Genomic DNA, 24,173 nt, shown 5'->3' with positions numbered 1-24,173 from the left:
GGAGAATGGCAAGTCAACATGGCCAGATAGGTCATAAGACTAACAGAACTGCTTAATATCAGCTGTTCTAAAATATAAAGTGGACCCATATACCCTAACTGGACATGTTATTTGTGATGATTCAGGGAGAGAGACAACATATTTAAATTTCAAAAGGGTATTTGTGTAGTGAGAAAAAAAATCAGCTATTTTCCTCATTTGCTACTACTAACTGCAGAAAGTTAAGTCTTCAAATTTTTCTTTTTGTAAGTTAAGAATGTATTAACTTTATAATAAAAAGTTTTAAGAAGTAAAGCAAATTACAAATTACTACAAAAATTTGACAATACTTGATCAGTTTTAGTGGGGCGGGGAAGCATTCAGGTGAAAGGGAAAAGTTTTTACCTCTGACATCACCCCCAGCACAGAAAGCCTTTCCTCCAGCTCCCTTTATAATGATCAGGAAAGTTTCGGGATCTTGTTCCCACTTCTATTCAAATGTAACAGAAGATGGTATAAACATATTATAAACACAAACTCATTAAAATTATATGCATATGCACATATACACAATAATATATTCATATACATGTATGTGTGTGACAGTACATATTCTTATATAAGGGATATCCAGAAGAACAAATCTCATCCCATTCTTCATTGAATGAAGTTCATTTGCTTTTCCCAGATAAAGTAGAGGCTTAGGCTATTTCAAAAGGTTGCTAGATGAGTACATTGTGTGATCCAAATTTCAAGATGGCACCTGAAATCTTTGCCATAACTTTGATACCAAGATGAACAAATATGGGCATAATAATGATGTTACATAAACATATAAATTTGGAGAACAAATCAACCCAAAGACTGCTGATAAATATAGCAATAACCTTTCTACTGTGCTGATACAGGGCTTACTGTCTTACTCTTAATGTATAAGTAACAGAGTGAAACCACGTATAATATTGATAAAAAAATCCAAGTGATCTGGGATTGGTAAAGACAGCTAACAAGTAGGATGAAAGAATCAAGAGCCAATGAAAATGTGAAAATCCAGAACAATGGACGAAATGAAAAATTAGTTACCTACAGACAGAAAACTTAACAGGGGTTCTATCAATCTATACAGGTTGAGTGTCCCTCATCTGAAATGCTTGGGACCAGAAGTGTTTCAGACTTTTTTAGATTTTAGAATATTTGCATATACAGAATGACATATCTTGGGGATTGGAAATTCCTTTAGGTTTCATATATACCTCATACACATGGCCTGAAGGTAATTAATTTTTTCCCTTAGGGATGCTGAATAGTGTGTCGGGCACTTGTGTTTTGACTGCAACCCATCATGAGGCCAGGTGTGGAATTTTCCACTTGTGGCGTCATGTCGATACTTAAAGAGTTTTTGAATTTTGTAGCATTTTGAATTAACGATGTTCAACCTGTACTACAGAATAAATATGTAACGCACAAGGAAGATGTAGCTGGACAGATGTGATTGTCCAAACGGTTCGTGCAATACTGGACTATATTAATTACATTAATAGAAATGTTATTATAACATGAACATTTCTAATTTCTTCCACTCTGGCCCAACTCTATTATTTGCAACATTTGGCTTATTTCTATGTATCACATTTTGAGACATACTATAATGGTATCTCAAACAGAAACACAAGAATAGAAGACAGACTCATCAAATGAAGAATTAAGGAACTGGTAGCCAGGGGAAAACTGGGATTTGTTCTACATCTGCATGGCAGACTACATTAGGTACTTACATACACTATTCACTTAATCTTTACATATCATCATCTCCATTTCAGAGCTGAGGAGATTGAGGTACGGAGAGATTAACTTTCCCAGCTTACACAGTTAATAAATAGAAATCCGAGTTTCAAACCAGACAGTCTGACTTTAAGTCCTGTTTTTCTACTATTCCATGCTGTTCACTTACAAGAGTTTATGGCCTTCTCTGAGAAAAAGCAGGCAGTTTAAAAGTAGCTGTCTGGCCGGGCACAGTGGCTCACACCTGCAATCCCAGCACTTTGGGAGGCCGAGGTGGGCAGATCACGAAGTCAGGAGATTGAGACCATCCTGGCTAACACGGTGAAACCCCGTCTCTACCACAAAAAATTAGCCAGATGTGACGGCAGGCGCCTGTAGTCCCAGCTACTCCGGAGGCTGGGGCAGGAGAATGGCGTGAACCCGGGAGGCAGAGCTTGCTTGCAGTGAGCCGAGATGGTACCACTGCACTGCAGCCTGGGCGACAGAGCAAGGCTCCTCTGTCTCAAAAAAAAAAAAAAAGCAGCTGTCTTCAAATGAAAAGGTCATCAGGTGGAAGCAGATTAGATTTGTACACTCATTCTCTCAGAGGCAGAAAAAGTATCACTAGTTTAAAGGTCAGAGAAACAGAGAGTGCCAGAACACAAAAAGAAACTTGCAAACAAATCAGTGCTATATAAAAGTCAAAGAATCTGCCTCAGGAGACAGTGACCTCCCTATCACCAGGGATGCTCAAGAATAACTGCACAGGGAAAACACTGAAACCTCAAGAATCAATTGGGGCTTACTGAGATGCAGATCCCAGATAATTATGTGATTCTATGGGAGAAAATACCAGAAGTGTCCTACTATGATATACTTTGAGAAGAATCCATATAACTGCAATAAGAAAATTACAAACCTTTAGCTGTGAATAAATCTGCCGAATCATATTAAAAGTCAGTGTATTGAGCAACTTTGGTCTGTTTAGTGTTATGACTCCCGCACAACCTTTTTTTTCCAATAGCACATCTTCTGCTGCATCTGTGTGCTTGGACATTCTCTGTATAAACAAAGAATAACTTTATGATAAAATTTCTTAAGTTTTTATCACAAGCCAACATCAAAACATACATATCAAATGCAAATCTTGCATATTAATGACAACTAAAGGAATGAATAGGTACATCTTACAAGTTTCTAAAGTTATTTAGATTATGTAAATGGACAATTCCAAAGCAAATCATACACACCTCCTAAATTTTTATTTCTGAGCCAACTGAATAAACTGACTTACTATAGACCCCAGTCTAGAATTTCTTGGACTTTGAAATACTCTTAAATCTTTTAATTTACTACTGTATATAAAGCTCTACATTACATGCTGAGAGAGCAAAGATGAATAAGAGAGGGCAAATAATTCTTACTACTGTAGCTATGGTCAACTTGAAAATAGAGAGGATATTTGAGTTGGGGCTTGATGTATCCCAAGAAAAAGGGGAGATGAGAATTCCAGGTAGAGGAAACCGCACATGCTAAGCCATAAGCAATGATTATTTGGAAATGTTTGTTAAGATGTTAAAACGTTAGTGGAACAAAGGCTAGCTGAGGAAATGAGTGGTGAAAGAGTAGGCAGAATAAGTAGTTTGCAGCCAGATTATAATACGACAGACTTAATAATTGATTTTGCAGTACTAACTAATAAAACACCTGTCAGGAACACAGTTTTAACTACACAGTGATTTCCCAGGACTCTGCTATACCCAACCATCAGGACTCACGGCATCACTATTCTAAGTTCTGGGATACATGTACTGAATGTGGAGGTTTGTTACATAGGTATACATGTGCCATGGTGGTTTGCTGCACCCATCTGTTATCTAGGTTTTAAGCCCTGTGTGCATTAGGTATTTGTTCTAAAGTTCTCCCTCCCCTTGCCCCCCAACCCGCCAACAGACCCCGGTGCGTGATGTTTCCCTCCCTGTGTCTATGTGTTTTCATTGTTCAACTCCCACTTATGAGTGAGAACATATGGTGTTTGGTTTTCTGTTCCTGTGTTATTTTGCTGAGAATGATGGCTTCCAGCTTTATTCATGTCCCTGCAAAGGACACAAACTCATCGTTTTTTATGGCTGCTTAGTATTCCATGGTGTGTATGTGCCACATTTTCTTTATCCAGTCTATCATTGATGGGCATCTGGGTTGGCTCCAAGTCTTTGCTATTGTAAATAGTGCTGCAATAAACATATGTGTACACGTATCATTATAACAGAATGATTTATAATCATTTGGGTACACACTCAGAAATGGGATTGCAGGGTCAAACAGTATTTCTGGTTCTAGATCCTTGAGGAATCACCACACTGTCTTCCACAATGGTTGAATTTACACTCCCACCAACAGGGTAAAAGTGCTCTTATTTCTCCACAGCCTCACTAGCATCTGTTGTCGCCTGGCTTTTTATTTTTATTTTTTTTGAGACGGAGTCTCACTCTGTCGACCAGGCTGGAGTGCAGTGGCGCCATCTCAGCTCACTGCAAGCTCCGCTTCCCAGGTTCACGTCATTCTCCTGCCTCAGCCTCCCAAGTAGCTGGGACTACAGGCACCCACCACCACACCGGGCTAATATTTTGTATTTTTAAAGAGACGGGGTTTCAATGTGTTAGCCAGGATGGTCTCAATCTCCTGACCTCGTGATCCGTCCACCTCGGCGTCCCAAAGTGCTGGGATTACAGGCGTGAGCCTGCCTGACTTTTTAATAATCGCCATGCTAACTGGCGTGCGATAGTATCTGAGGTTTTGATTTGCATTTCTCTAATGACCAGTAATGAGCTTTTTTTCATGTTTGTTGGCCGTACACATGTCTTTTGAGAAGTGTCTGGTTCATATCCTTCGCCCACTTTTTGATAGGGTTGTTTTTTCTTGTATATTTGTTTCAGTTCCTTGGAGATTCTGGATATTAGACCTCTGTCAGATGGGTAGATTGCAAAACTTTTCTCCCATTCTGTAGGTTGCCTGTTCATGTTCACTCTGATGATAGTTTCTTTAGTGGTGCAGAAGCTCTTTAGTTTGATTAGATTCCATTTGTCAATTTTGGCTTTTGTTGCAATTGCTTTTGGTGTTTTGGTCATGAAGTCTTTGCCCATGCCTATGTCCTGAATAGTACTGCCTAAGTTTTCTTCTAGGGTTTTTACTGTTTTGGGTTTTACATTTAAGTCTTTAATTCATCTTGAGTTAATTTTTGTACAAGGTGTAAGGAAAGGGTCCAGTTTCAGCTTTCTGCATATGGCTAGTCAGTTTTCCCAGCACCATTTATTAAATAGGAAATCCTTTCCCCATTGCTTGTTTGTGTCAGGTATGTTGAAGATGGCACCACCATTCTTAACACATTCCTTTATGTAAAGGCAACACTTAAAACCTTGCATGGGAAAAGTGTGTAATGTAAAATTGAAAATTGAAATTGGAAAATTTTAACTGGAGAACGCCAATTAAAACTAAACAGCATACTTATTAGCAAAAATCTAATAACTAGAAGTACATATTTTGACTGCATTAAGCAACATGTTTACACAATGTTTAAGTTCTCCTTTATGAAATCAAGTTGCACATTTAATAATGGAGTTAATTTTTGTTAAAATTATCAGATAAAAATAGAAATAATTTATATTCGCTTAAAGTTACAGGAACAATTATTAAACAGAAAAAGTTGTGTTTCAATTTCATCTGAATTTCTGAGTTTCTCTAATGAGAAATTTAAATCAAAACTTTAGCAATAGTAAGATATATTCTGTAATCACATGGACAATTATCAAAGTCTGATACACACACACACATCTGATATATTCTTGAGTATAAGTAAACAAGCGTACTGGGGAAGGATAAACTTACAGAACCTGAAAAAAACAGTCTGACACTTTTTTTCACAGATAGATACACATGGATTTATTTTTCTAAATGCTAGGAAACAGTGTTAAGGTTTGTTGTTTTGTTTTGTTTTACTTTTATTATAGTTTCAGGGCACACACGCAGGATTGTTACATAATTAAATTCATGTCATGAGGGTTTGTTGTACAGACTGTCACATAAACTTAGAATACAACAGTTATTTTTTTCTGCTCCTCTCCCTCCTCCTGTCCTCGACCCTCAAGTATGCCCCAGTGTCTGTTGTTTCCCTCTTTGTGTCCATGTGTTCACGTCATTTAGCTCCCACTTATAAGTGAGAACATGCGGAATTTGGTTTTCTGTTCCTGCATTAGTGTGCTAAGGATGATGGCCTCCAGGTCCCTCCATGTTCCTGCAAAGGTCACAACTTCTTTTTTATGGCTGCATAGTATTCTATGGGGTATATGTACCAGATTTTCTTTATCCAATCTGCTAATGATGGGCATTTGGGTTGATTCCATGTCTTTACTATTGTGAATAGTCCTGCAGTGAACATATGTGTGCCTGAGTCTTTACGGTAGTGTAATTTATATTCCTTTAGTACACACCCAGTAACGGAACTGTTGGGTCGAATGATAGTTCTGTTTCTAGCTCTTTGAGGAAATCGCCACACTGCTTTCCACAACGGTAGAACTAATTTACACTCCCATCAACAGTGTATACACGTTCCCTTTTCTCCACAACCTCCCAGCATCTGTTATTTTTTGACTTTAATAATAGTCATTCTGACTGGTGTGAGATGGTATCTCATCATGGTTTCGTTTTGCATTTCTCTAATGATCAGTGATGCTGAGCTTTTTTTTTCTCCATATGTGGTTGGCCGCACGTGTATCTTCTTCTGAAAAGTTTTTTTTCTCTCATAAATTTAAGTTTCTTATAGATGCTGGATATTGGACCTTTGTCAGATGCATAGTTTGCAAACATTTTCTCCCATTCTGTAGGTTGTATGTTTGTTGATAGTTTCTTTTTCTGTACAGAAGCTCTTTAATAAGATCTCATTTGTCAATTTTTGCTTTTGTTGTTATTGTTTTTGGCATCTGCGTCATGAAATCTTTGCCCATTCCTATGTTCAGAATGATACGGCCTAGGTTGTTTTCCAGGTTTTTACCACTTTGGGTTTTACATTTAAGTCTTTCATTCGTCTTGAGATAATTTTTGTATATGGTCTAAGGAAGGGGTCCAGTTTCAATTCTCCACATCTAGCTAGCCAGTTATCCCAGCACCATTTATTGAATAAGTAATCCTTTTGTCATTGCTTCTTTTAGTCAGGTTTGTCAAAGATCAGACACTTGTCTGTCTCAATGGCTATAAATTAGTCTAAAGAGAAATCTACATGAATGTTGTAATTGGAAGTGAAGCAGCCGCCCCTGCTTACCAGGGGCATAAGCCATAAGAAAGATTAACTAAAAATGTTAATCTTAGTTAACATTTCCCACTCTCTTGCTGACTTTTCTTCCTGGAACCCAACCAGGAAGATTTTTGCCAATGCATTTACCACAAACTAACAAAAAACTTTTGGTTTTAGGGTTTTAGAATTGCAAATAAGAGATCTGTAGTATGTACCACAGAGGACTATCGTGAGAATTAACTGAGCTAATAACACGACAAATACTTACAGTACCACCTAAAATACAGTGATATCAGATGACCTGTTATTGTTTTTACGTGCAATTTACTTGTCAGCCTCTATAAGAAATATAAAAGTGAATAAAATGTATTTCTTCCAATCTGGTAAACTATGGATATTTAACTTTGCAAGGGTACCATTACAATAATAGCTAACGTATAAAATGACTGTTACATGCCATGCACTATGCTAGAGTTTTTTTTTGTTTTTTTTTTTTTGAGATGGAGTCTCACTCTGTCACCCAGGCTGGAGTACAGTGGCGCAATCTCGGCTCACCGCAAGCTCCGCCTCCCGGATTCACGCCATTCTCCTGCCTCAGCCTCCCGAGTAGCTGGGACTACAGGCGGCCACCACCATGTCTGGCTAATTTTTTGTATTTTTTTAGTAGAGACGGGGTTTCACCATGTTAGCCAGGATGGTCTCGATCTCCTGACCTCGTGATCTACCCACCTCGGCCTCCCAAAGACTATGCTAGATTTTTTAATGCATTATTTTGATGGTTAATATTGACTGTCAACCTGATTGGATTGAAGGATGCAAAGTATTTTTCCTGGGTGTGTCTGTGCAGGTATTGCCAAAGGAGATTAACATTTGAGTCAGTGGACTGGGAGAGGTAGACCCACCCTCAGTCTGAGTGGGCACCGTCTAATCAGCTGCCAGCATGGCTAGGATAAAAGCAGGCAGAAGTTGGAAAGACTTGACCTGCTGAGTCTTCCAGCCTTCATCTTTCTCTGGTGCTGGATGCTTGCTACCCTCGAATATCAGTCTCCAAGTTCTTCAGCTTTTGAACTCTTGGACTTATACCAGTGGTTTGCCAGTGGTTCTTGGGCCTTTGGCCACAGACTGGAGGCTGCACTGTCAGCTTCCCTACTTTTGAGGTTTTAGGACTCAGGCTGATCCATCACTGGCTTCCTTGCTCCTCAATTTGCGGACGGCCTATCATGGGACTTTATCTTGTGATCATGTGAGTCAATTCTCCTTAATAAACTCCCTTTCATATATACATATGTCCTATTTAGTTCTGTCCTTCTAGAGAACGCTGATTAATACAATTATCTTATTTATAATTTAAAAGCATTCTAAGGTAGATACTATTATTATTCTCATTTTATATATATCAAAAGGAAAGCTGTAAGAGACCAAGTAATCCACCCAAGATGAAGTAGTGAACCCATTATTTAACCCAGGCATTCTGACTTATAAGAACCATGGTTTTAACCATAATCTTATACCACCTCCTACAAGGTATGTGGGCCATGTCTTGACGCTATAGTTGAGAACCATGATGTACCAAGATCAAGGAAACCTGCCATACCAGTATTTCTCTACTTCTCTAACAATGACATTTTAAGTTACACATACAAATAATGCCCGCAAAACTTACCAAATGGTGCAGTATGGTATTAGTCCTTTTGAATGCATTAAACCTGAAACAAACGTGGAATAAAATGAGAACAGTAATGTGGGTAGTCATGTTTCAGTTTACAAATAGTATATCACCTTTTGCTTCAGCCTCTTCTAAAAGGTATTATTAGAACAAAAAGTTTTAAAAGGTTTAGCTCTCATCCACTGCTGGTGGGAACTTTAAATGGTATAGCCACTTGGTACATGAATTTTATGGTAACTTTTCATAACTGCCAAAATGTGGAAGTCACCAAGATGTTCTTCAATGGCTGGAAGACACACCAATTTCAATACAACCATATAAAACGTTATTCAGCCATGAAAAAGAGAAATGAGCTATTATGCCACAAAAAAAAATTGGACGAAACTTAAATACATACATACTACTAAGCAAAAGAAGCCAGTCTGAAAAGGCTACATACTCTGATTTCAACTGTATGATATTCTGAAAAGGGCAAAATTATGAAATCAGTAGAAAGATCAGTGGTTGCCAGGGGTTTGGGGGAGTGAGGGATGCACAGTTGGAACACAGGAGATGTTTAGGGCAGTGAAACTTATTTGTACGATACTGTAATGGTTGATACATGTCCTTATTATTTGTCAAACTTTTCTGCTCAAATTTGCAGGTCATTTTTTCCACCAACTTAAAACTACTCTAAAAAATAAAGTCATTACTCTTAAGAAAAAACGTTTGTAAAAGATGCAATACAAACAGTATTCTCAGACACTGTAGAGAGAGGTATAAATTGGTACTGCTTTTCTGGTAAACAGTTTGGAAATACAAATCCACAGCCTTTAAAATGATCACACCCTTCAATCCACTAATTCTGCAAGCATGTGCGCTAGGGAAATCTCAGAAATATGACCAAAGTTTGATTGATAAATATGTTCACAATTATTTACATGATGGAAAAACCGAAAGCAAAGTAAATGTCTAAGAATAGAGCATTATTTTAAAGACTGTGTCTATTAATGCACACAGCCATTACACAACCACTAAAAATACTAACACGGAAAAGCAGTCATGACAAATCACAAAAGGAGAGCAGGCTACAAAACAATAAACACAACACACTTCTATTTTTGCTGTTTTAAAAGTGCTTGCTGGGCTAGGAATACAAAGCCCGAGACACAGATTGACCAAAGTGACCACTGATAATGGACATGAAAATGGTGAGGGTGGGGTCACCTGGTAAGGGGCATGAACAAACATAGAACGTTGGAAACTGTCCCTATCCCGATGCTGATTACAGGACTGCAGGTATAAGTTCACTAAGCTATAAACTTCAGAACAGTGTACTCAAGTGCCTTGTGTACATTTTAATAAGAAAGTAAATGGCAACATAGGGAAGGGCATTGATTGAGAGAGGCATGAGGAGAGCCTCTGGAAAGCTTGTTTCTTGATCCAGGTGCTGGTGATTTAGGTATACCTGGTTTGTGAAAATTCATCAAGTTGTATCATTATGCTTTGGGATTTTTTAAAAATTTCCTAAAAGACATAGCTCTTGCCCTTGAGAAACCCACAATGTAATGACAGATGTGCACATAAAAATACTATAGTTAGAATATACTAAGATGCATGCTTTTTGTTTAAGAAACTAAATTTAAGATCTATGGAAAGAGGTCAAAGCTAGAATCAGTACCTGCAGCAGCCTGATAAGGGCTGTGCACATGTGCGGATACATATACTATCTAATGGAACTGATAAACTGACAATCTGTTAATTTTTCAAGGATACTCTGAGATTATACAAAGACCAACAGCCTGAGGTTTCACAAAAGGCAGTATGACCAGTTACCACTTATAACCACAACTTGGATGACTGGATTTATAAAAATATTTGTAATCCAACTTACCTTTCAAAATTTATATTACTTTCTTTTTATATTACATTCAAATTGAATTATACAATAGAGAGAAATGATCTATTTGTTTAAGTCGGTCATAGTTCACATTCCTGAATTAGCATTTTTGAATTTGTCTCACCACAAGTAAAATGTTCTTATCCTAGCCCAGTGATTCCAAGACTGGTCTGTGCATTAGAATCACCTGGAGACTTGGCTGGGCATGGTGGCTCATGCCTGTAATCCCAGCACTTTGGGAGGCCAAGGCAGGCGGATCACCTGAGGTCAGGAGTTCCAGACCAGCCTGCCCAACAAGGTGAAACCCCGTCTCTACTAAAAGTACAAAAATTAGCCGGGCATGGTGGCAGGCACCTGTAATCCCAGCTACGCAGGAGGCTGAGGCAGCAGAATAGCTTGAACCTGGGAGGCAGAGTGTAGAAAGTAAAAAGTTTCCTCTTCAAAGTTTTTCTTCTTGTTAAAGAATAAATCGTAAGTGTTAGAAATAATAGTTTCTTTTAAAGACTTTCTTCAAGTCTCCTTGCTTTGTGCTAGTAACTCCTTGTTAAGCCCTATCCTGCATAACTATTGGACACGCTCACAGGCACGTTCCAGCTCACAGCCTATGCCCTTCCTTATTTAAAAATGTTATTGCTTCCTTAAACCTTTCATAAGCAAATTCTTTGTTCTTCCCTGCACTTACCTATTTAGGCTATTAGCATATTGGGTATCAGTTTAAGAGTGTGAGGTCCCGCTCCAGCCAAAGGATGCACGACACAGCAGTAAGAACAACATAAATGCGTAAGGGATAAATATGTCTGCTTTTCCTTTGTCAAGCGTGCTCTCCTTTCTGCAGAAAGTAAAAATGGCTTGCTGAGAAATCTTTTTGTCTCTATGCTGACTTTTATTCACAGCACCAATCATCTAACAATTTTGGTTTTTTTTTTTTTTTTTTTTTTTTTTTTGAGACAGAGTCTCGCTCCATCGCCTGGGCTGGAGTGCAGTGGCCGGATCTCAGCTCACTGCAAGCTCCGCCTCCCAGGTTTACGCCATTCTCCTGCCTCAGCCTCCCGAGTACCTGGGACTACAGGTGCCCGCCACCTCGCCTGGCTAGTTTTTTTTTGTATTTTTTAGTAGAGATGGGGTTTCACCGTGTTAGCCAGGATGGTCTCGATCTCCTGACCTCATGATCCGCCCGTCTCGGCCTCCCAAAGTGCTGGGATTACAGGCTTGAGCCACCGCGCCCGGCCCAATTTTGGTATTTCTAACACAGAGGTTGCAGTGAGCTGAGACTGTGCCACTGTACTCTAGCCTGCGCGACAAGAGTGAGACTCTGTCTCCCAAAAAAAAAAAAAAAAATCACCTGGAGACAGGTAAAAATTTCAAAGCTCAGGTCACACCCAAGACCAAATACATCAAACTCTGAAGGTGGGGCACAGGCACAGATACTTTGTTTGAAGCTCCCCTAAATGATTTCAAAGAAGGAAGCTGTCATTAGAAATCAACACTAACACTTTATAATTATGAAACTGAAGCAACAGAGCGTATCTTATTTAGGGATATTGTCTAAATAAGGTTTTCAAAATTACTTTTAAAGTGCGAACTACACTACCCTAAACATCATTTCTAAAATGTTTTCAACTTGACTCAATTTTATCTTTTTGTAAATTTTAAGTATAAAAATCCAGAATGACTTTAGTCCTTAATGAGGCCAGTACCCAAATGTTGGTTCAAGAAGGTGTTGCCAGATTTGTAACTCTTATGTAATAGTTTAAGTACTAACTGCAGTGTTTTAACAAATAAACAAAGAGAACTCCAAGTCCCAGTTTTATATATAAGGCAGAATTTAACTCAAAGTTAATGTAAACCTATCAAACAAAGCCACTGTACACAAAATTTATAGGTCACAAAAATCTGTGGACCAATTACAAAAACATATATATACACAACCAAATTCCTTGCCAAATACTATATAATCATATTGCTTCCATTTGGCTCACTGCAACCTCTGCTCCCAGGTTCCAGCGATTCTCCTGCCTCAACCTCCCGAATAACTGGGATTGCAGGTGTGCATCACCACGCCCAGCTTATTTTTGTATTTTTAGTAGAGACGAGGTTTCTCCATGTTGGCCAGGCTAGTCTTTAACTCACAACCTCAGGTGATCTGCCTGCCTCAGCCTCCCAAAGTGCTGGGATTACAGGCGTGAGCCACCACACCTGGCCCACTTGTTCTAATTCAAATTCAGCTGTCATTTAAAATTTGATATTAGCTTTTATATCTCAAAATGTAATTGAGAATTCAGTGTCCCCAAGTAATTCTGAATTTATGATCTCTCCTTTCTACTGGCTCCAAAACTGCCATCTGGTGGAGAGGAAGAGGGCACGCACAACTCTGCTACCTTTTTTTTTTTTTTTTTGAGAAGGAGTCTCTCTGTTGCCCAGGCTGGAGTGCAGTGGCAAAATCTCAGCTCACTGCAGGCTCTGCCTCCCAGGTTCACACCATTCTCCTGCCTCAGCCTCCCGAGTAGCTGGGACTACAGGTGCCGGCCACCATGCCCAGCTAATTTTTTGTATTTTTAGTAGAGACGGGGTTTCACCATATTAGCCAGCATGGCCATGATCTCTTGGCCTCTTGATCCGCCCGCCTCAGCCTCCCAAAGTGCTGAAATTACAGGTGTGAGCCACTGCGCCCAGCCTGCTACTCCTAATTTCTTAATTAACTTTATCAGGCTTATTTCCTTCAGCTGATGTTAACTTGGCTTTTTTTAGAACAATTCTCAAAGTATGGTTCTTGGACAAGTACCATCAACATCCCCTGGAAACTTACTAGAAACTGAAATTCTCTGCCCCACTCCAGACCTACTGAACAAGAAACTGTGGGGCCCAGAAATCTGTGTTTAACAAATCCTCCAGGTGGTTATGATGTGTGTAGTTTAAATAAACAACTGTCTTAGATGAGAACTTTATCACTCAGGAACTTTTTGTAATTATCCAATAAAATAAACATGGCCTCATGCAATTAAACAACTACATGAAACTGCTTAAGCAGGAAGACAACATCACGAAGTAGTGCTTAATGAAAATTATTATCCCAGAAGTAGGCAAGGTGTGAATAGAGCAGAAAATCAAGTCCAGGAGGCCAATAATTTAGGCATGGGGTGATGAAGAACAGCAGCTGTGGAAACAGAAGGGAGTGATATTATTACAAGTTATTATAGAGTAAAAACTCAATGGAAAAGAATGTCAAAAACGACTTTAAGATTTCAGACCAGGACAACTAGGAGAATATAGAAAAGACAGGGAAAGAAGCTCGCTGGTTTGCAGGATGAAATACAAAATCAATTCTGAATTTGAGTTTGTACTGACATAAGCAGAAATATTCAACAGAAGAACAACTAGAGCTTGAAAGAAAAGTTAGAACTAAAGGTATGTCTCATGCCACATGCATGTACAATCACTGAGGCATTGGAATCTCTCCGTTTTCTGTAAGGAATAAATGAGAAGGCTACAGCTGAAAACTAACTGCCAGAAGGATGCCAACTGCAACTGTGGTAATGGTCAGTAGCGTTTTATTTCTGTATTCTATTTATTTATTTTGAGAGACAGGGTCTCACTGTCACCCAGGCTGCAGTGCAGTGGTATGATCACGGGCTTACTGCAGCCTCAATCTCCTGGACTCAAGCCTCCTGAACAGCTAAGACTACAGGCGCACACCACCACACCTAAGTTTTAAATCTTTTGTAGAGACACAGTCTATGTTGCCCAGGCTGGTCTTGAATTCACGGGCTGTGATCCTCCAGCCTCAGCTGCCCAAAGTGCTGGTATTACAGGCTTGAGTCACCATGCCCAGCCGAGCAGTGTTTTAAAACTACTAACATTATCTGGATGGAACGGCAGAGATTAAAAAGAAGAAAAAGAAAAAGAAAACTACTAACATTTAAAAATCAAGAGATTTCACCTAAAAATGCAGTTTTTCCAGCTTTTCCAGAAAAAGCAGTAGTAATGGAAACCCTGAGTCTATATTCTATAAGGGCAACAATGCCTGCAGCTGAGAAGCTGCCTCCTCTCCAGAGCACTCTATCCAGCTCACCAGTTTCCCCACGCTACCATCTAGCCAGCATCTTTCAATGCTTCCTTCTCGGCCTCTGCACTCAGGCTCATGATTCCTAACACAGAAAACAACCTAACAGAGCATCAAAGATTGAGCCTTTGATCAACTAAGAAACAACTAAGTAGAAGTAAAAAAGAGAGGCAGTCAAAGAGCAAGAACCAAAACAACAGAGTTCAGCAGAGTACAGAGCAGATGGAAAAGGCAATGAGGCCTATTAAAAACCGAAAAAGTAATCTCTTCCTGTCATTTTTATTTTTAGAGACTAGGTTTTTCCATGTTGCCCAGGCTGGAGGGCAGTGGCGCAATCATAGTTCACTGTAAACTTGAACTCTGAGGCTCAAGTGATCCTCCCACCTCAGCCTCCCAAGCTGGAAGGATAGGCGTATGCCACCATACCCAGCTAGTTTTTTCTTATTTTTTATAGAAATGGGGTCTTGCTATGCTCAGAACTGTCTTGAACTCCCACGCTGACCTCTCAAAGCGCTAGGATTACAGGCATGAACCACCACACCCAGCAAAAAGCAACCTCTCTGATGAGGCTTCCTGACTCCCTCTCCCTACCTAATCTGGCTCTCATAACTGTGTCCCTTAAGACACTTATCAGAATTGGTAACTAAAAATTACTTTTGTCTAATTATGTTTCCTATCTGCTCTCCTTTCAGACTCCAAGGAACAGTAGGAACACCAAGTAGTCCACGGTGGCTATAGGATAACAAAAATGCCTAGAACTGTGCTTCCCAGCAAGTAGAACAGAACAGTAGGTAACTGTTCATTCATGAATATACTGGGGCCGAATCTGTGAAATTCAGGCTGGTAAAATTGTATTTAATTGCATAAGCAGAAGTGCACCTCTGTGAGCTTCTGAGAAGAATGGCAGTCACTAAAGTAAAACCTCAGCGAGATTAACCTGGCACTCTTGTACGGAAACAATTCACACTGGGAAGAGGAAAAAGTGGTAACTTTGAGACTACTGTTGAAACTTGAATCCACAGGAAGAGGTTAAGGTTTAGGAGTCTGGAAGAACTTAGGTAACTTTGAGAATCTAGAAGAATGATAGTGCCAAGAGAGATAAAGAATAGGGGTTATATTTTATGTGCAAATTTGTTTTTCTTTTCCTTTTTTTTTTTGTTTTTTGTTGTTGTTGTTTTGAGACAGAGTCTCACTCTGTCGCCCAGGTTGGAGTGCAGTGGTGCAATCTCGGCTCACTGCAACCTCCGCCTCCCAGGTTCCAGCAATTCTCCTGCCTCAGCCTCCCAAGTAGCTGGGATTACAGGCCCCTGCCACCACGCCCAGCTAATTTTATTTTGTATTTTTAGTAGAGACGGGGGTTTCACTATGTTGCCCAGCCTGGTCTTGAACTCCTGACCTCATATGATATGCCCGCCTCAGCCTCCCGAAGTGCTGGGATTACAGGCATGAGCCCCCGCGCCTAACCCTTAAGTGTAAATTTATATGTGAGTTGCAGCTGAGACATTAAGAGGGTTGTGACCAGCACTAGAGCTCAGAGAAAGTCAGATTAGACAAAGATTTGAGTTACGCCGAGAGAGATGATTTGGGAACCAAAAAAAAAAAAAGTCCAAGAGCTAAACTGGCACCGGGGTAAGAGGAGAAGCGGCGGAGAGTGGCATTAGAAAAATAGGCCAGTACCAAAGAAGCCAAGGGAGGCCAGAGTTCAAGTGGGGTTGCCCAACACTGTCAACCATGGCCCAAGGCCTTTTCTCCTCTCAGAAACACTTTCCGTAGCACCGTATTCCCTTACACGCTTGAGGGTTAGGCTACTGCGGACTGGACCACTTTGGCCTCTGCTTTCCAAGATAATGCCCACTCCAGGGCTGAGTTTGGAAAAGGCATCTCAGATCAAAGCCCCCAAAATGGTCCTGCCCTCACCTACAGAGTCTGCACTTTGGAACGTGGGGTGGAAGAAAGCCAAGCTGAATTGTGGAAATGACAGATCCTTTCCTAAGTCAGTTAACTTTAACGAACATGTCTTTCCAGTTTGTTTCTCTATTTGCTATTTGCTGACAACACTGAAAAAGCGGCAGCAACGATTACGTGTACTGATTTTCTTAGTATTTACTAAATCTCTCCATGAGCTCGTGCAAGTACTAAATTTTAAGGTATTAAAAAAACAAGCAGAAAAGCAACTCTTAAATGTATAACAAATATATACTGAGAATTAGGTCTGTGGATACAGTGTTAGAATTCTAGACACTTTCCCCTGAAACTATTCTTCTTAATTCAAAGAAACACCTCCATTCCTTTTCAGGAAACCCAGAAGGCAAACTCTAAGGCTTAAAGAATCCAATAATTTAAGTTGTCCTTATTTTAAGGAAATAAACATGGTTCTCCCTTCAAGTGGGCGCAGCTGCTACCTGACATGACAGTACAGGGCCAGACAGTGGGCTGTTCAAGCCGCATGTAGCCTAACTTCCTAAAGATGTGGCTACCAGATTTCTTAGGCTGAGCTCAAGGTGCAGTGAGGGGTACTTTTGAAAAGTTAAACAACGTTTGCAAACATGCTCCCCCATGCCACGTTAAATGTCCCTCAACACTAGCCTGAAAGTTCCAGATGCCTGCACTGACGCTGGAGCCATGCAAGAAAGCTGAATAAAATCATACCACGGGCAGAGAGAGGTGCAGCAAGTGACAAGGCACCTGTGCGTGTTGACTGCACAAAACATGCCGCACAATTCCTCTAAGCTGAACCCCTCCATGTCCCCAAACTGCACCCAACTTCGAAGAAAGAAAAGAAATTGAGGCCAAAAGAATGCAAGTCGTGTGGGGACAAGGTTGAATTAAGAGCTAGAGTGGCAGAAAACGCGGGTGCCGCCGCAAAGATGATGCTAGAGGGAGAAAGGGAAGACAGGGACGGGGGCTGGGGCTTGGGGAGGGCCAAGGTTGGGGTGGGCCAAGGTTGGGGTCTCAAAACTGCGCCTCTGAGCGCGACTCGAAACTTCGAGGCCAGCAGTCTCCACCCCCGGCCCTTTTCCCACTTTGGCGAGCGCCGCTGAAGAGCCTGCCCTTGGCTGCTCGCTCTCTCACTCACCTCGACATGAGCCTCCACACCTCCCGCTGCCCCATCGCCAAACACTCCGGAGCTAAAGCAACGTAGCGAGAATCACGCGGACCCTTCCAGCGCCTCGCGTGAGCCCCGCCCACCGCCGTCCTGCCCCGCTGGGCACAGATGACAAGTCCTCCAGAAAGCCAGAGCGACCGTTTCCGCTACGCGGCAGGGAGGGGCGGGGCAAGAACGACGCCTGGAGGAAATAGTTGAGGGCGGGGAAGGGGGATGGGACCGGTGCGCGGCGGGCCTGGGATCGGGGACGGGGCCAGGGGGAAGGCGGAGAGCGAGCTGAGGCGGAGCGGGGAGAGGGAGGATAGAGCGGACTAGGGCGGACTCGCAGGAAAGGAGATTGCCCTCTAGAGGCTGTCTTAGCCCAAAGCGCAACCTGTTGTAGGCTTGACCTGCAAATTTGACCAGCAGGAACTAATGTGAAGGACTTTTCTGGAATTTTAGTAATTTTTTATTAAAATGTAAACTTAGTATTATTTAAGAATCAAGTAGAGGAATTACACTTGATAAAGGACATCGGGGTAGTTTATTCATTCCTAACCCAATATAGCCTAATTCCTTTAACATTAGGATTGAGACATTTTCAGTTTTCTTGGGAAAAGTTATAGATCCCCCACTCTTCCTCAAAGACAGACAAGAGTTGTCTGATTAAGAGATAATAGATATGTCTTCCCAACTAAAGTAAAAGTTACTGTTATCAGTGAAAGCCTAATTGCATTCAGAAAGTAGCTTACTCTTAAATGAAACCAGCATTTAACTTAACTACTAGGATCCACTGTTAAATTGAGGAAAAAGTTCCTCTGCTTCCAGATCCACCCAGATGTCTAGCAGAAGACATTTCATCGCCACTAGTAAGTATTGAAACATTTATCAGAAAGAAGAAATCCGGTGACAAATTTCAGAGAGGACACATGAAAGGAGTTATTCTTAGTACCTTGATACTTAAAGAGATACACTGTTGAGACTTTGATCAAAAATTACGTTGCTAACCTAGGTCAAATGTAATAACCAAATGCCCACTGAGAAGAGGACAGACAACGGACATCACAAAAGGAACTCCTTACCTGCAATTTGGTTTTTAACTGGCTACAGGACATCACCATCTGACATCACCATCATGCCTCATTCACTGAGCACAGAAATGAACCAGTCATCTGACCTAGCATGGTTTACTGGAAAAAGCATGGACTTTCCTGTTAGACAGACTGAGATTCAAACCTTCCTTGCCGCCCTAGCTTCATGTGTGTGAAACCTGAGTCTCAGAAGGCCTCATCGTTAGAAGGGCCCTGTGCTTGTTTTAATGTTGTGCTATTAATAGTTTTTGAACAAGGAACCACAAATTTTCATTTTACACTAGGCCTGCAAATTACATAATCAGTCCTATCCCTAGCACACCTAATAGTTTAATGACCTTGAGCAAATTATATAGCTTTTCAGAACCTCCATTTTCTCATCTGAAAATGGATGTGCTGATGATTAAAGACTAGAGGTGTTTGTGAAGATCCATTGAAATATAGAAGGAAATACGTGCATAAATTACTTAGGACCTCGTAGGTATCAAGACCTGTCAGTTATGCCACACCTTCCACCAAGCTGTCCTTCCTATTCCTAAATTCTCTATTTCTTCTAATGATGCTATCATCTTCTGGGCCCCAGCTCTAGAAACCTTAGTCCTTAAAAAAAAATTATCTTAATATTCTATTCTGAAGATTTTCAAACATATAGCAAAATTATAAAAATTTAAAGCAAACACCCATGTGCTCACCACATAGATTCTACCTAGATTTACATTTTGTCTTGTTTTATTCCTTATCCCAAATACCTTATTTTTAAATGCTTTTCAAAGTTAATTACAGGCATCGTTTTACTTCTCCCAAAATATGGCATGTGTCTTATTATCTAGAGTTAAATATTTGTTTACATATTTTTTCTTTTGACACCAAATTTACATACAATGAAATGCACAAATCTTAAGTGTACATTCACTGAGTTTGACAAACATATACACTTGTGTAACCAAAATTCCTGAGATATAAACCATTGTCATCACCCCAAAAAGTTTCCTCTCATGATTTTCCAGACATTCTCTGCCTATCACTGCCTTCCCCACCCAACCCCCACCCCAGAGAACCACTGTTGTTTGTTTTCAGACAGGGTCTCGCTCTACACCCAGGCTAGAGTACAGTGCCACAGTCATAGCTGACTGCAGCTTCAACCTCCCTGGGCTCAAGCAATCCTCCCACCTCAGTCTCCTGAGTAGTTGGGACTACAGGCACATGCCACCACGCCCAGCTAGTTTTTGTTTTTGTTTTTGTTTTTTTGCGAGATAGGGTCTTGCCATGTTACCCAGGCTGGCCTCCAACTCCTGGGCTCAAGAGATCTCCCCGCCTCGATCTCCCAAAATGCTAGGATTACAGGTGTTAAATACTGCACCCAGTCTGATTTTTTCTACCATCAATTAGTTTTGCATTTTCTAAAAATTCATATAAAATGGAATCATACAGTGTGCACTTTTTGTGTATAGCATTTTTCACTTAGCAAATTGTCCATATCGTGTGTATCATGTGTATCAGTAACTTGCTCCATTTTATTACTGAGTAGTATTTTATTATATGAATACACCATAGTTTACTGATCTATGCTCCTCCTGATAGGTTCCTGGGCTGTTGCCAGTTTGGAGCTATTATGAATAAAGCTGCTGTAAACATTCTTGTGTAAATCTTTTGTAGACATATGTTTCCTTTTCTTTTGAGTATATTTATCTGTAAGTAGAATGTCTTGTTTATAGAGTATGTCAATGTTTGGTTTTATAGGAAACAGCTAGACCCTTTTGTATCATTTTGGACAAGAATTCTGGTGGCATACAATCCACAGAATGAGGAATTATGTTTACAAACGATATATTTGATAAAAGGCTATCTATAATATGTAAAGAACTATCACAATTTAAATAACCGAATTTTAAAATGGACAACATTTGAATATACTATACAGCTCTCCAAAAAAGATATATGAATGATCAATAATCATATGAAAAGATGCTCAACATTATTAGCCATCCGGGAAATGCACGTCAGAACCACAATGACTTCACACCCACCGTAATTTTTTAAAAAACAAGTGTTAAGTGAGGAGAATTTGGAATCCTCAGACACCACTGGTGAGAATGTACAATGGTGCGGCTATCTTGGAAAAATGTCTGGCAGTTCCTCAAATGGCTAAACAGAGTGACCATATGACCCAACAGTTCCATACCTAGGTATATACCCAAAATAAATGAAAACATAGTCCTCACAAAATTTGTACATAATGTTTATGGCAGCATAATTGCCAAGAAGCAGAAATAACCCAAATGTCCATCAACTGATAAATAGGTAAAAACAAAAGTTATATATCTGTACAATGAAGTATTACTTGGCAAGAAACAGAAATGAAGTATCGATACGTGGTACAACATGAGTAACCATGGAAAACACTGTGCTAAATGAAAGAAACCAGTCATAACAGACCGCATATTATATGATGCCATTTATATGAGTGTCTAGAATAAGCAAATGTGTACAGATAGAAAGTAGACTACAGGTTGCCTAAGGCTAGAGAGGAGGTGGGAGAATTGGAGAGTGACAGCTAAGGGGTACAGGGTTTTCTGGTAGAGTAATGAAAATATTCTAAAATGGATAGTGGTGATGGTTGGCTGAATCATATACTTTATATGGGTGAATTGTGTGGTATGTAAATTACATCTTAATTTTTAAATAAAGAATTCTGGTTGCTCCATATTCTCAGTCACATTTTGTGTTTATTAGTCTTTTTAATTTTAGTCATGCTGGTGTGTGTTTGGTATTATCTCCTTGTGATTTTAATTTTCATTTTCCTGGTGTCTAATGATGTTGAGCACTTTTTCGTATGCTTATTATCTTCTTTTAATTTTCTTGCCCATTTTTAAATTGGGTTTTCGTTGTTGCTGTTGTTTTGTTTTTTGTTTTTTGTTTAGACAAAGTTTCGCTCTTGTTGCCCAGGCTGCAGTGTAATAGCGCGATCTTGGCTCACTGCAACCTTCACTTCTGGCTAATTTTGTATTTTTAGTAGAGACAGGGTTTCTCCCTGTTGGTCAGGCTGGTCTCGACCTCCTGATCTCAGGTGATCCACCTGCCTTGGCCTCCCAAAGTGCTGGGATTATAGGCGTGAGCCACTGCACCCAGCCTAATTGGGTTATCTTTTAATTCGTGTTTGATATTGTCTTTTTAAATTATTGTTCAATTATCTATTTCTGCTACAAATTACCCCTAAAATTTAGCAGCTTAAAGATACCAACATGTTTTGTTTCTCAGAGATTCTGAGGCTCAGGAATCAGGGAGAGACTTAGCCAGGTGGTTCTGGCTCAGAGTCTCTCATGAGGCTGCAAAGCATTGGCTGGGATTGCAGTCATCTGAATGCTCAGCTTCCAAACTCATGTTGTTGTTGGCAGGTTACAGGTCCTGCCACATGGGCCTCTCCATGGGGCTGCTCACAGTGTAGCAGCTGGCTTCCTCTGGAGAGAAAGAGCCCAGAGAAAGAGCCACCAAGACAGAAGCCACAGTATCTTATAACCATCACTGCTGTTTATTTTATTGGTCATGTGGACCAACCCCAGTAAAGTATAGAAGATTTTACAAGAGTTCGAATACTCGGATGCAAGGATCCTTTCAGGCTGTTTGGAGCCTGGCTATCATACTTGATTTTATTTTTTCTTTTCTCATTGCCAATCAGTCATCAAGCCATACCAGTTATTTCTTTGAAAGATCTCTCAGATTTGTTCTATCCTCTCAACACCTCCACTGCTACCATTCTAGTACCTACCTGTAACTCATTCCAGATCTAACTTCTCTCTTGTCCCTCAACTATCACACCCTTCAATTCATTCTGCATTTTACTGAAAATAAATTTTCCTAAGATACAACTTTTGATGTATTATTCAGCTGCTAAATAATCTCACAATTGTCTATAGCTATGTTGTCCAAAACTAGACACAGGTGACTACTGTGCACTTAAAATGTGGCTAGTATAACTGAGGAACTGAATTTTTAAAAATTTACATTTAAAAACTAAAGCAGTGTTAAAATTTTTATATTGATTACATGTTAAAGTAACAGTATTTTGGATATATTGGGTTAGAAAAAATATATTATTTAAATTAACTTTACCCGTGTCCTTTTACCTTTTCAATGGGGCTACTAGAAAATATTAAATTATGACTGGGGGCAGTGGCTCATGCCTGTAATCCTAGCACTTTGAGAGGCCGAAGCAGGTGGATCACCTGAGGTCAGGAGTTCAAGACCAACCTGGCCAACATGGTGAAACCCTGTCTCTACTGAAAATACAAAAATTAGCCAGGCATGGTGGCACATGCCTGTAATCCCAGCCACAGGCTGTTCCTCCCAGGGCTGAGGCAGGAGAATCGCTTGAACCTAGGAGGCGAAGGTTGCAGTGGCCGAGATTGCACCATTGCACTCCAGCCTGGGCCACAAGAGCAAAACTTCGTCTCAAAAAAAAAAAGTTAAATTACATATGCAGCTCACATTGTATCTGTATTAAACAACAGTGGTCTAGAACATTCCCTTCAAACTGACTGGCTTTAAGGCATCAGAAACGAGGCTTCACCTTAGCTACCCAACCTTATTTACCATTTACCTGCTCTTCTTCCTGTCACATGCATCTCTCCTGGATGCCTCTGAGTATATAATGTTGATGTTCTGCCACTGCTCCTCAGTCCATGCAATTCCTTATACCGGGAAAGCCATTCTTCTTTTATCCTCCTCTAAAATTTGTTCATCCTAAAGGCTCAAGTCTTATCTTTCTGCAGTAGTATTTTACTGTAACCTCTACTGAGCCCTCCTACCTGAATTTCAATTATACTTCTAATTCATAGTTCATTACTTCTCTCTCTCTCTTTTTTGAGATGAAGTCTCACTATGTTGCCCATGCTGGACTTGGATTCCTGAGCTCAAGTGTTCCTTCCACTTTAGCCTTCCCAGTAGCTGTTACTACAGGCACACACACTGCACCTGGCTTATGACTTACTTCTTACATAATTTTTTGTCTTAATTGAATGCTAATTTTCTCTCTCAAATTGTACATTCCTTGAGGATATGAACTGTATCTTATATTTTGTCTGAATCTTTCAAAAACCTAGTGTTGGGACATGGTAAGAGGGCTTACAAATTTGATATACTAATTATGAAGGAAATTTTGTGTACAAATTACTTTGTTATCTTCTAACCAGTAGAAACCTGGCATTAATGTGGAAAAAATAAAGTTGTAAAATTTATTTGTCAGAATGCAAGTGCTCCTTGATGTAAGTACGCATAACATGTGAAAGATTATCCAGGAGCCAGCACAAGGGCTGAAGGAGAGAAAAGTGACTCCCTCCTACTTTCCTTTGTTGGAAATCAATGATTG

At 40.1% G+C, this 24,173-nt stretch overlaps 1 protein-coding gene across 2 annotated transcripts in view; it reads right to left on the bottom strand.

The window, feature by feature from the left end:
• The window catches only part of HIBCH (3-hydroxyisobutyryl-CoA hydrolase), a 119,456-nt gene extending 101,609 nt beyond the window's left edge, over window positions 1–17,847 (bottom strand). For both annotated transcript variants that reach the window (XM_011974236.1, XM_011974237.1), the window contains exons 1-4: window positions 17,709–17,847; window positions 8,691–8,733; window positions 2,660–2,800; window positions 385–469 (exon numbers count right to left, since the gene is read on the bottom strand). In XM_011974236.1, the coding sequence (XP_011829626.1) occupies window positions 385–469; window positions 2,660–2,800; window positions 8,691–8,733; window positions 17,709–17,743 (304 nt within the window). In that variant the 5' untranslated portion in view covers window positions 17,744–17,847. The remainder of the gene's footprint in view (window positions 1–384; window positions 470–2,659; window positions 2,801–8,690; window positions 8,734–17,708) is intronic.
• Window positions 17,848–24,173: the final 6,326 nt, after the last annotated feature.

This window comes from Mandrillus leucophaeus, unplaced genomic scaffold, assembly GCF_000951045.1.
Source record: "Mandrillus leucophaeus isolate KB7577 unplaced genomic scaffold, Mleu.le_1.0 Scaffold143, whole genome shotgun sequence".
In the NCBI taxonomy this organism is placed as follows: domain Eukaryota; kingdom Metazoa; phylum Chordata; class Mammalia; order Primates; family Cercopithecidae; genus Mandrillus; species Mandrillus leucophaeus.
This window is presented reverse-complemented; position numbering and strand designations above follow the sequence as displayed.